Source organism: Petromyzon marinus, chromosome 41, assembly GCF_048934315.1.
Source record: "Petromyzon marinus isolate PM22_M1 ecotype Great Lakes invasive population chromosome 41, UKy_Petmar_22M1.pri1.0, whole genome shotgun sequence".
NCBI lineage: Eukaryota > Metazoa > Chordata > Hyperoartia > Petromyzontiformes > Petromyzontidae > Petromyzon > Petromyzon marinus.
Genome location: NC_133707.1, coordinates 7,573,073 through 7,587,034, shown reverse-complemented (window position 1 = coordinate 7,587,034; position 13,962 = coordinate 7,573,073). Strand labels below are relative to the sequence as shown.

The window sequence follows — 13,962 nt, the reverse complement described above, 5'->3', positions numbered from 1 at the left end:
GAGGCAGTTCATCACGTGTGTGTACATGTTGAACTTCTTTCACACCGTACGTAGCCAACCGTGCTAAATCGTGGGAGCGGGCGGCATTGGGGGGGGGGGGAAGGCCAAACTAAACACAAGACGCAGTTCTAAAGAAATTCGTTTTCAATTTAGATGAGAACTGGCCCGCAAACAAAAAAAATGTTGCCGGATAATTTAGTTGTGGAAAGCCAAGAGACTGACGAGCTACACCATAATGTTTGTTACTCGTGTGTGGAGGCAAGATAAGAGGGGGTTTTTCTACCTCGTATTTGGTTTCGCCATTAAAAAGGTGTGCCAGTGTAATTTCCCTGCAGCTACATCTGGTCACGCTCCACGCTCTCAAGGGTTCAGAAGAAACGATCTCCAGTTTTCGCCTCCCGCCCCTCTTGCCAATTAAGTTGTTGGGAGGCCAATGGAAAAAATCTAAATGTTAATGAGACAGGCGGGGGTGGGGGTGTACGTTTTCAAAGTGACTTGATATGTATGGGCCGTTATGCAAGTGTTTCGGGGAAGTCGGCTCCGGCTGGAAATGCTTTGCGAGTGCGTTGACGTGCGGTGCAGTTAGCGCCGCGCAGCAAACCCGTACAACCAGGTTCGATTCCCACCCATGGCCACCAACACCAGCAACGATTATCTGAACCGGTCCTGGGCTTTCCCTAGGTTGACTCAGCCTCAAATGAGTACCCTGGTGCGGGTGTGTAAACATCGCTACGAGGGAAAGACACAGGCGCCCCGGGGCGTGGTGCTGGCCACCCACCCCCTCGTGTACCGTGCCTACTACCTTCATAAGGTGCTCGCGAACAGCACTTGCCCCAACAGTCTGTTAAGGCTTTACCGTGGATCGTTGTCTTTGTTACACGGGCGAGTGCGATGGAAGGAGGTGGAAGTACCCACACTTCACCCCCACCATACGCGACCTGCCAATCAAACTAAACGCGGTCCACTGTCGTTATGCTCCCGTTTCATTTGCGAAACCCACCACATTATTTCAACTGACATGCGTGGAGATAAAACCGGCAACCACAAGGAGATTACGAGTCCAGTGTAACCAATTACACCACAGCAGCGCGTGATGATGGGAGGTAAACAGGGCTAGTGAGATAGAATGGAATAAAAACTCTAAACAAACCTATTTTTATTTTATTATTACCAGGTAGGGCCCACTGAGCTGTAAAGCTCTTTTTTTCAGAAGCGACCTGGCCACAAATAATAGCTCAACGAAGTTGCTTATCATCATGTGGAAATGTATCGCAGCCAAATACTCTAAATGGGGGGGGGGGGTGGGACCGGAGGACCGGAAGAAAAATCCACAAGACTATGGGGAGAGCATGCAAACTCTAAATACACCGTCGGTTCGGGATCGAACCCACGACCTCATGAATACCAGGTGAGGTAGTTAACATCTCACCACCGTGGCACAGAGTTTGAGAGCCAGGGACCTGCCCTTCGGCAAATGAAATCCAACGGAAGAACAGGGCTTACTCTGGCAGTCTAATTGCGCGAATCGGTGAGATTTTTTTAAACTTTCTCTGTGCAGAGCGTTTACGTATGCGACAATGGGTGGCCGATTCTCTCGCAGTGTCAATGGTCAGCACACCCGAGGTCGCAGCCTCGGTTCAATTGCCTCACGCGGCAATTGACGCAATGAGGCAAGTTTCTTATATCATCCCACCTGTGCGTACCGAGCTGCATAAATGGGTATGGCACATTTTGTGGATCGACATGTCCGTCACACGTGTGGTGGGATAAAGCGTGGCTACTCGCATGAGATACGTCTGGCCAGCATGCAAGCGTAGACCAAAAATAGCCTCGAGAGAAGTAGGCCCTTCTGCCAGCAGTGGCGTGGGAAAGAAATTGCGTGGCTGCGCCTTTACGCAACGCCCGTTCTTTCGTGGCCGCTTTAAATCACGGTGCGGAAAAGAAAATGTTGTTTTAAAAGCAAGAACAGACCCGGCTTTGCCACTGAATGGGGCTGCCAGGTTAATATTATACGAGGATTATGTAAATATGAATCTTGGTTCTCTTTTAAAAGCCGTACGCAGCAGGTCGTGCGCAGCAAACCCGCTTTTGGTGGCTATGGGGAGACAGTGGGTCAGAGGGGGGCAGCACAGAAGGGGAGTCCAACATAATTATCAAGATGGCATAACGCTTCCATCTCCTCAAAATGTTCTCTCCAAAAAAAAATCATATACATGTTTTTTGACACATTCAATCAGCCACACACGAGATTTCTGGCAGCGCATATTTTCGGCGGCATTGGTGTTCTTAAAAAAAAATAAAACTCTGGTCCGGTTCCACATCTTCAATTTGTCATAAGCAGTCAGGCTTGTTTAAACAAATGGCTGCTGAACTGCTTAATCTTTAAAGGACATGGCCACTTTCTATTTTAAAAAATGGTCGCAGTTTGACACAAAATGATCAAATACGTACATGACACGTGACATTAATTGAACGCCGCTGTTGAGAATATAAGCAGTTGAATCAATAAGCAGACAATGCCTCCTCCCCATATTTCTCTCTCCATAAGGCCAACACATGCTTCACCGATTCACTTCAGGTCACTCACTCAAAATGGTGGTCACACGCCTCCACATCACTCGTCGATCACGACTGCCATGGTTTCTGTTGCGGTGACCTTCACTCGTTGGTTCCTCTTCACATGTTGAGGACTGTCTATCACCGGACACTGGCTATTTCATCACACCCATCACACCGTGTTCGAAAACCACACTTGCATGTCACAACATGCCCAGTCACCCACTCATTCGCTCACAAACTTCACCAACTCGCTCACCGCAGGTCACAAAACATTCATCCACTCGCTCACCTCTCCGACTGAGTCGTCCACTCATCCACTCAACCACACTAGAGGTCACACCACTTCTCATTCCGCTTCTTCCCTCGCAACTGCTCCGCTTTATAATTCCCTCCTCCCATCATCATCATCATCATCTCTTCCCCCTCAAGCTCTTTACAATGACCTTGCTCAATCAAGAAACGTGTTCGCACTTGTCCTTTACAAACTTCTGGTGGTGCTGTTTGTTGCTGGCAGTTTGATATTGTGGGCCCTCGGGGCTGGCCGGTGGAGCTGTGCTCGGCAGCTGTTTAAATTTTTTTGTTGCAACTGGTGCCAGGCCCAGGTCGGTTGTGCAAACATCATGAGTGTTTGCAATATTTGTTTGTCGACAAATTGTCAGGCGCCCTGTGTATTGTGCGCATAAATGGGTCATGCAAAATGAAGGCATGGCCTCAAAGTCCATCGTTTCTTGGAGGGGAAAAAAACGATTATTCATGCGTTACTAGCGAGCGCTAAGATGACAAAGAAGCCATTAGAGAAGGGCCGGTGAGCTGCCCTTCGAAAAAAAATATGCGGCTATAACCACAAATAAAGTGCTTGGGTAAAAGCCAGCGCAAACGGTGGTCAGAACAAAACTCCCATATACACCTCTTGGGAGAGCACTGCATTGCGCAGACTGCGTGCAGGAGTAGGACTACCTCGTGGATATTTTCAGCAGAACTGCTTCAGTCAAAGCAAAACTCTCCAAACCGGTTGCTGCTGAAATGATGCACTCCAAGGCGGCCGTGGGGAGGACGCTTTTTGTACAACATGGACGCGTGTGTATACTTATTCTGTAGAGAGGTGGGCGGGGTAGGAAGTGTGGGGCATTATTTCAGAAACTTGCCCCACGTTTCCAACTGCCCCTATGGATGGCAAGTCCATCTGGCTGACCGTCACACAGCAGCACCATTGACCGTGCTCGTGTCGTGAATATCTTGCGAGGTGTTAACTACCTCGCCTGGTATGCAGGAGGTCGTGGGTTCGTTCTCGACCCTGACGCCCGCTGTATATTTGGAGTTTGCGTGTCTCTCTCTCCCCGTGGCCGCGTGGATTTTTCTCCAGGTCATTCGGTTTTTCCCTCCACATTTAGAAACATGTGTTTAGAGTATTTTGCTGCTATAAATTTCCACGCGATAAGCCACTTTGTTGAGCTATCGTGTGGCCAGTTTGCTTCTGAAAAAGATCTATATAGCTCAGTGGGCCTTACCGGGTAAAATAAAAATTGTTTATAGTTTAGTTTATTTGCCAAGGCTGATATGCATTTCGATTTAACATTGACGTGATGATGAGCAACGAATGGATCAAGTGACCCGGGTTGCTGGCAAATGCACCACCTGCAGCCCTCACCTGTGACAGCCACCTAGCACTCGGCCGGTTGTGATGAGTGTCGCTACTTTACTTCCCTTTGTTCTTGGTGTCCTAAGCCGCCTCTACCTGGCCAGGTGTTCAGATCTCCTTGAAAATATTGTTATACCTATTTACACACACTCACACAAAGAAACTCTTAAGAACGCCCGTATATAATATACAAAACATTTGGCATTTTGGCAAAGGGCATAACTGTTGCTTCTAAATATTACCGATTTCCCCCTAAAGGTAAAGGAGCAGCCCTGCAACTGCTGACAGAAGGACCTCCACCAGGAGAGATTTCTTGAGCCATTCTTGAGAACGTTTTGACCTCCTCATCCATACTGGACGAGGTGGGAGTTGCCCCCAATTTACTCTGCCGCACGTCACCTGCCGATCAGCCAACTGTGGCGAAGAACCCATTTACACTAGATGGCCGAGTCGACCTAGGGGAGGACCAGGACAGGTTCAGATCTAATCATGGTGGTCAGGAGCGCGAATCGAATTCGGGTTGCCGGGTTCGTTGCGCAGGACGCTAACCGCCGCACCACCACTCCCCACACTCACGTAAGCAAACAAAGAACAAAGATCCCCCATATAGCCTTAACATACCGTTGGGGCAAGTGCTGTTAGAGAGCACCCATGAAGGCTGGGAACGGCACACGAGGGGTTTGGTTGGCCAGCACCACGCCCAGACGTCTTTGTCTCCCTAGTGGCAATGTTTACGCACCGCACCAGGTACTCATTTCAGGCGGAGTTGACCTAGGGGAGGCTGGGGACCGGTTCAGATAATCGTTACTGGTGTCGGTGGCCGTGAGCGGGAAACTAACTCGGGTGGCGAGGTTCGTAGTACGGCGCGCTAACCTCTACGCTACCGCTACACGCCGTTGTTTCAACTGCCGCGCTGGAAAAAGTGGATTGAACCGGTGACCTCTTGATGGCAAGTCCAGCGGTGCCATTTGCCATCACACCCGTTAAGCATCACACCACTGCTGTTAAGCATCACACCACTGCTGTTAAGCATTACACCACAAGCGGCGGAAGTATCACCCCCCCCCCCCGGCTGACAAGACTGAAATATGACAATGTAGAGAGGGGCCTTAATGAGCTGTAATCTATGAGATCCTTACAGTGCATCTTCATTTGCATCCCTCATTACTGAGTGGCGCAGACAGCGATGCTCCGGTGGGATTATAATATATACGTGTGTGTGTGTGCGCGCGTACAAATGCACCCCCTGATTATAATGGCAATACCGACATGGGCGAGCTAATGTTGATCATTGACAGCGATACAACTCCGCTGCTACCGAGGACGGTTGTCTGGCTTGACCACCTTAACGTGAGATTGTCCTCGTTGCACTGCATCTATATCATCAGCCGTACAAAAGCCGAAGTCATTTATCGCGTTGCGTCATGTCATCGCCCTTCAGAGTTGGGTTTTTTTGTTGTTTACTTCACGGGAATGAGGAAGGACAAGATAGAGCCATTCGATGGCACAGGTTGCATTGCACGCCCGACTCGTTGGACTACAAAGAAAAGCAGATGCGTGAAACGCTCGGATAAACGAAACTGCAGACAATGGCAGTTACGCTATGCACAAATGTACGTATATGTATGTTGAACTTCTAGATTTGAAGTTTTCGTGACTGCAATGATCCATACTCTTTGGTTCTCCGTGACTTTACCGAAAGAACCAAAGAGTATGTTGAACTTTTTTCGCACCGTACATAGACAACCATGGTAAGATTGGGAGGTGCGAGTGAAAGACAGCAAACTAAACACAAAGAGCAGTTCGAAAGAAGTTAGTTTTCAAACCGGAATTAACGTGCAGCGGCTTCCTAACACCGCCGCACGAGGCACGGGCTCCGACTTTACTTTCCACGTGACAAATTTGGCCACTGCCATTTCGCCATCACGCACAGGGCGACTAAGCGCAGAGTCAACGAGGTCAAGGGTGGGCAAACAGTCGGTGCCCGCACGTAATCATCACGTGACGGACGCTACAGTGAAATACCAAAGGGCATGGGGGGCGGTTTTTCCCCCCCCCCCTTCCATTTTGCGAATGATCAATATTTTAAAAAGGTGCGAATGATCAATATTTTAAAAAAAGGTGTGAATGTTGGATTTAGGTTGCTTTGAAAATAAGTCTTTGGTTTTTGGGTTAATGGTGAAGATTTGTTTGTCGCTGGGAAACATCAAGCAGAGAAATTACACCTGAAAGAGAATCGTACTTAAGTAATTAAAAGTGTGCACATTCAAAATGGCCAAATAATTGATGGAAAATCTAAACTCATTAAAAAAAATTACTCTTTCACCTCCTACCACCACCACCCCCACACAAAAATGCGACAGCAAGGTAAAAAGTAGCAGCAGGTGGATTTGTGTGCAAATTTTAAACGATAGAAAAATTACTCAAACGCTACAAAGAGTTCCATAATAGCCCCGCTTAAGGACATTACACGCTCGGATAATTAATGGAGAAAATTGGGGGGCATTAACCGCGCTCACGGCAAGGTCACCTCCCTCTTGCAAAGGCGGCCAAATTAAATTCACACCAAATACGCACGTCCTCACAACCTTATCTCGCGCACGCGCACACACACACCACAGCACCCAATCAAAAATGTGCAATCCACTTAAATCGGCACAAAACAATATTACAGAAGTAAACTAACGACTCTGCACTAGTAAAATAGGGAACAAAGTTTCGTAAAAAATGTATTACTTTTCAACAGTCCTCTTGCTGATAACCCAAATCAATTGACCACTAAGTCACACCTTCCTTTGATTGGTTCTGTCGCTGGGTCGTGGAGGGCTCTAGTTAAAAAGTCACAATACACTGTACGACGAAACGTAATATTTGCTGCGAACGCCTACGTAGAAACAATTGTAAAATTTGGATTAACCGCATACGTTTTTCACGGTTGTGCCATACAGCTCTTTTTGCGATGTTGTTTTCGGGTGCCACGGTGGTGAGATGTTAACTACCTCGCCTGGTATACAAGAGGTCGTGGGTTCGATCGCAATACCTGTACAATTGGGAGTTTGCATGTTCTCCCTGTGGTCACGTGGACTTTATCCGGGTCCTCCGGTTTTTCCCCCCTCCACAATTAGAATGAACATCACGCCGCTATAAAATTCCACATAAGCCACTTTGTTGAGCTATCATTTGTGTGGCCAGGTCGCTTCTGAAAAATAGCTATATAGCTCTCAGTCGGCCTTACCTGGTAAAATAAATATAGTATTAGTTGTATTAGTTTATTTGTCATTCGGGTCGTACCAACACATGTCGTTCGGCAACATGATGTCAGACGTTCTGCTCCACGCGGCTGGCAGCTTCTTACGGAAACAGAATCGAGAAGCTTAATTACGCACTTGTGTACAAAATGCTTGTATGATTATTTGTTATTTATCTGGGAGGGACAGATATGTGAAGGAGAGCCTCCTTCATATATTTACGAAACAGAATGATGCTTATGATGATCCCAAGGTGTTCTTCACCACTGGTATAAACACGGCTGCCAAAAAACACCCTCAAGCTGTCTCCAAAGCCACTCAACATACGTGTGTTTATTGAAAAGAAAAATAAAGCTTATCATGTCTGTTTCTATAAACAACGAAGGTTCAACTCTGCACTCTTAACTATTTACAGGTGAAGGTTACAGGTGCAGCCCTGATATTTTTATTTCTAGTGTAACCAGTTTTCTGCAACCAGGGCCCCATCGAAAATGAGAATTTAAAATCGCCCAGTGGGTTTCACCTGTGCCACGTCACACATGGAACACTACACAGGATGGAAGCCGTCTCAGCTGGCAGATGCAGCAACGTACAGAGGAGAGAGAGAGAGAAATAAAAGTGGTGAGGGGTCACTGCAAGGAGATATTGGTGAAGGAAAAGGTCACGCTGCAGTGGCCCAAAAGGCCAGAGGACGAGGCAGGCCACGGCTGACATGAGAGGCGGTTGATATCCAAACTGGTCCTGGCCCTCACCTTTTACCAAACTGCTATTATCTGTGTTTTTTGTTTGCATTCTGATCGCAGGTATTGTGGTTAATGTAGACATGATTCCTTGTAAAAAGAAAAAGGTTTCAGTTTTGTTGCCAGAAAAAAAGGGAGAAAAAACTATTATTATATTTTTGTACTGGCAAAGAGGACTCATGATGCACCGACCAGTGTGGTGAAGTATGGTTAAAGAACCCGCACATCTGACACTGCGCGGGGGTGGGGGGGGGGACCATTCGTTCGGCAGTGTATTAACAAAGAGGTTGTAATGTAAATTATTATCGATTACTGTACAAGCAGGACTGAATATCTCCCCTGATATTTTCTGGAACGTTTCTAGTCCGCCTTTGAGTGGGACTATCGGCGCAAGGCACTACCACTCAAGTGCAAAGTACACCTGTCCATAATAAACCTATGTTATTGGACCCCATATTCTTCTGAAGAGGATTTTATGTACGTAAAATCAGGACGAAATACGGCAAGATGGATGTGATGTGCCATAATAATTATTTGGAACAGCTTTCCGGACTGTTCCGGCTGAGTTGAAGCCCTCTGTGGAGGGCAACCGCTCAAGGGGAGCTTCCTCACAACACGCCCGTGCTCGTCCAAGTCACGACGCCCGTGCTCGTCCAAGTCACGGGACCTACGATGCAGGGCACTTAAGGTTGTCGGCGAGCAGTTGAGGCTTCCTCGGATTGCACAACGTTGGGAGTGGTGACCTCCACATGACTGATAACATCTACACTTCACACTTGTTTTGATGCGAGAGTTAATAATCGGATGTAACGATGTACCCCACACGTAACCATTGACCACGTGCGCTTTGTTCGGCCCTTCACGATGCGGGTTCGCTACTGCAGAATCGAATCGTCGCCTCATTCAGTAATGGACTGGGCGTGCAAATCAGCCTCGTGGTGAAAATTCCACATTCCTATGGCAGGGTCAGTCTGTCCACAGGGCAAAACCCGTTGTACATTTTTGGTCACAGACCCCAGGAAAATGAGTGACCCAGTGAATCATCCCAACGGGAATTGAGCCTCACGGCTTTCGAATTGAGTCCTCAAAGCGCGGTGCGACGATTCAGTCGAATATTTACACAACAACCCGATAAACAGTGGCATAGCTACGGGGAGTGTGCAGGGAGTGCAGCTGCACAAGGGCCCACGGGCCGCAGGGGTGGAGGCGCCACAGTATGAGGGAGGAAAACTGGACAGGGGAGGGGGGGCTCCCATCATTCCCTGTACCAGTGTCCATGTCGACCATGGTACACCATTGCCTTCGTTTGTGTATTACAAAAAAGAACAATAACTAATTGTTTTAAGCATTACACTTGTCCTTCCCCCGCACCTCCTATTAGTGCGGTTGGCTTCGTATAGTGCGAAATAATTTTAACATACATACATAGTACAACTTCAAATGTTTAAGTATGTAATGGAATTTAAAAATCAATGCGTGCAAACAAGATGCGGCGGATGAAATGGCCTCGTTTATGGATCACGTGTGCGCACCCAACCTGTTCTGTAAGAACATTTACAAAGTGAGAAAAGGCTGCAAGAGCTGCACACACGCTTGATAGCGTGAACATATTTCATCGTGCCCATCTCACCCCCTCGGAACTGTAACGTGTTCACCGTGGCATCGCCTCGTTTTGGGATACACGAGGGTCAGAAGCGTAACGAGCGTGGAGCACACAGGGGGGTGCCTTGTCGCGCCCCCCCCGCCACCCCCCTGGTGGCTAAATTTACGAGTTGGGGCCCTCATTGACAACCACCATGAGATTTGTTTTCAACTAGAGTGTAAAAAGAACAACAACTTATTTAAAACAGAGCACCCCTACAGCATTAAATATTCGAGACCGAGAGCGTAACGATGTGTTCGGGCAAGAGGAGCCGCGATTTATAATGCAGCCTAGGTGCGGCCGTTGGAGATAAACCGCATATTGTGACTCCACACGACGGATTGCCGCACCCCCTGAGCTAATAATGTCCTTACTACGCCACTGACGAGGCGAAGTTGTGAAATTAAAAGACATTTACTTGATTATGTTTACAAAAACAATAAATTCCTCAATCTTTCTTACATTCAAAAAGGGGGGGAAAAAAACGACAGATCCGTGAGCCCCTCATGGCTCAAATATAATACAACTTGTTCGCAAGGATCATTGGGAATATCATTTTTATACAATTAGAGCAGGGTTTAGGAAAGTTGTATCTACATTTATACTGTGATTCAGGTGCTTGAAAGGACCCATTATACTCGATTAACATTGTGCCTGGCCTTTGTGGAGCGTGAAAAGCTTTTCGACTCGATTGAAGTTAATCCTGTCATCCAAGCTCCCACAAATTGGAGGTGTAACTGAAGTATATTTAGAAGTAATACAATATATTTACAAAAAGGAAGCGGGCGTAAAGAAGATCACATGAAGGTGCCAACGTACGTGGCGGACACACTTTTGCCAAGGTTTTTCGCAGGAAAATTAGAAGTTTTTTCCCGAAAACATGATCGGATACATAATGGTAAAAACTTGTTTTTGCCAACACCACAGTTTTGATGACGTCCAATGAACATGTGACCTGCAGGGGAGGTTAGAATTGAATCAAGGAGGCTGCAAAACTGAGCTCAGGATAACCACGAGCAAAAAATTGTCACGCTTAACAACCGAAGACTCTACGGGAGATCGTCCGATATGAAAATGCGTTAGATCGGCATCGCCTTATACAACATCCTGTGAACAAAGTGGCAAATTAAGACGGGCAATGCAGAAGTCAGAACGAGAATTGGATAAGAGACGGTCGGCATTTTAAATCAGGAAGAACAAGATGAAGAGCCTGCAATGGCCTTGACATCGACGAAGGATGGAAAACGCAAAGGGGTTATCCACACAAAAAAACTGATGCAACGGAAACCGGCAAACGGAAAACAAAAAAAGAGGACCTCGGAATAGATGTGAAGGCCCAGGTGGGGAGGCACGGTTGCACGATATGGCGGAAAAAGTTCGTAAGGGGCAGACGGAATAATCGTCGACAACATTAAATGACGCTGACAAACAGGCTAGGCTAGTTGTCTGGCGGCTAAACGAGCCAGTCTATTTTTTTTTACACTCGCTAAAAAAACTGGGTTGCCAAGATTCACACACAGTGTCATGCTCGTCCTCCTCTCGATGAAAATGTGCCCACCACATTACAAAAAAAACACCCCCCATACGTTCGCTTGAATCCCACGCGTTAAAAGCGTTGAACGCCTTTAAGACAAGGATCTCCCGTAGAGGCTACACATAATGTTGTAAAGCCCCGCACGCCACACGGTAGGGGCAAGTTGGTTTGTAGACGCCACTGCGCCTGTGGCAAGTCTTTGTTGGGCGCGCCTCGGTGCCAAGATGTTAACTACCTCGCCAAGTTTACAAGAGGTCGTGGGCTCGATTCCGATCTTGATGCATGTATATTTGGAATTTTCGTGTTCTTTCTCTCCACGTGGACGCGTGGATCCCCCCCCCCCCCCCCGAAGTCCTCCGGGTTTTCCCTCCACATCATTTAGAATCAACATCACGCGTTCAGAGTATTTGGCGACTGCTATAAATCTCACACATTACAAGCCACTTCGTTGAGTCATCTTTTGTGGCCAGATCGCTTTACAAAAAAAATAGCTCTATAGCTCAGTGCACCATACCTGGTAAAATAAAATACAAAAAAAAATATTCTGGCCAGCGCTGACGTTCTCATAGTGCATCACTGACGGTACTCGTTTAAGGTCGAGTTGACCTAAGGTGGCCGCGCAGGACCGGTTCAGATACCACTCGGTCTGGAACAGAACTCGCGATTATTGCCGGGACCGCGGCAGCGCACCGCACGAAATACCGCGCCACAAGCGCGCACACAAACGCCGGGACACAAAACGACAACAACAACAACAACCTCTCAGCGACAACAACAACAACATGCAACACGAACCCACCAACACACACACACGGGCGTGCTCTGCGTGTGCTGCGTACCTGGTGAAAATTCCCTTCGAGCCTCGGCAACAGTCTTCCCGTTAAAGGTTCGGGACGAAGTCGATTTCAGTGGACGTGAAGGCGACTCCAGGTAGAGAGCAGCTCACTTCAGCTTCCACCCGCCCTCGCTTATGTACGTGGCAACCCACCCACCTGGTCCTCTGGACAGCCTTCCTTCAACCACACCTTCATATCCTACCTGCCCTATACCCCCACCTCACTCTCCTCCCTGCATATCTCGCCTTGTCACCCCCCCTCCCTCCTCCATCCTCAACTCCACCAACCCCTCCTCCATCCATCTGTGGCAGAGCCCCCCACCCCACGTCTCCCCCCCACCCCACGTCTCCCCCCCCACCCCACGTCTCCCCACCACCCCACGTCTCCACCCTCCCACGTGTCCCTCCTCCCACGTCTCTCCACTCCCTTTGTCGTCTCTCCCTCACCTCCACCATGCCATCAATCCTGTATTGGATGGATGATTAAACCCATCTGTGCGGCGTTTCGTGTGTCTACAACTTCCACTCCCTCACTCTCGTCCCTCCCTCTCTCTCCTGTCTCCTAACCCCCGCTCACCCACCTCAATCCATTCTTGAATTAATTATTAAATCCATCTGTGCGGAGTATTGTGACATTCTCATGCGTGGTGGGGTTTCTCCGGTTACTGCGTTTAACAACCACACAGATTAAGAATTCATGATTTTAAAACCCATGTAAATTGTATACAAATGTATGTTTTTCATATAACCAAATCACTATATTAATGTTTGTACGTACGGTATGTGTGTTGAACTTATTTCGTACGAAGCCAACCGCGCTCATCGTGGCTGCCGGGAACTGCGTCTTAGGGGCCGTCCATAAATGACGTCACGCGATTTTGGACGATTTTTTATCCCCCCCCCCCCCTAGTCACACGACGTCACAAAAAGTCAGACCCCCCCTCAAATATGACGTCACAAAGCTCTGCCCCCCCCCCCAAAAAAAACATGCTTCAAATCGCTTTAAACTATTGTCATTGTAGTGCGTATTTAATGTGGCGCTGCACTCTGATGTTGTAGGAGAAAACATTAAAATTAAGTAGAACGTGTTGTCTATATTTATTTAAAGTTGCGCATTTTTATGTGACGTCACATTTCTCAAACCCCCCCCCCTCATCGTCACACATCGTCACAAATGTCTGACCCCCTCCCCCCCCCTAGGTGCGTGACGTAATTTATGAACGGCCCCTTTCATTCACAGTAAAACTGATGCCTCTAAAACATGCGGCGCGAGTTCTCGGAGCTATGTAGTCCTCCGGCCATAGTAACGTGGAATTTCCAACACTTGCTCATGGCCGGTCGTCTGACTCCCCCCCACCCGCCACCTCTTCCAACTGAAGAGGCGAGAGACGTTGCGGCGCAGGTCTTTTTGATTAAACAGCGACATCAGCTGGACGGGAAAAAATGATGCGTTCTATTACGAATGGGCGACTTGCAACGGGGATGTCTTCATCTTCTGGAAGTTGTGAGAACATTGGCTGCTACCGCTGCAGATGAGTTCACCATCACCAATCAGGGTTTTTTTTATATTCGGTTCAAGGATCGATTTTGTTGTTGTACGGTATTGCGTTTTGCGACGCGAATTTTAAGGATACTTTCGCCAGCGTTGGAGTCGTCCATAAATGACGGTGGGGCGGGGGGGGTCAGACATTTGTGACGAGGAGGGGGGGGGGGGGGAGTTTGAGAAATGTGACGTCACATCAAAACGCGCAACTTTAAATAAATA

General features: G+C 47.9%; 1 protein-coding gene across 2 annotated transcripts in view; it reads right to left on the bottom strand.

The window, feature by feature from the left end:
• Positions 1-12,419, bottom strand: part of UGT8 (UDP glycosyltransferase 8) — a 46,221-nt gene extending 33,802 nt beyond the window's left edge. Inside the window, exon 1 of one of the 2 annotated variants that reach the window (XM_032969146.2) lies at positions 12,202-12,419. Coding sequence is in view for 1 of the 2 variants with exons in the window: in XM_032969145.2 (XP_032825036.2) it covers positions 11,145-11,240 (96 nt within the window). In the remaining variant the exon portion in view is untranslated. Of the gene's footprint in view, positions 1-11,144; positions 12,047-12,201 lie in introns of those variants that run through there. The other variant, XM_032969145.2, reaches the window with a different exon arrangement.
• Between the last annotated feature and the right edge of the window lie 1,543 nt (positions 12,420-13,962).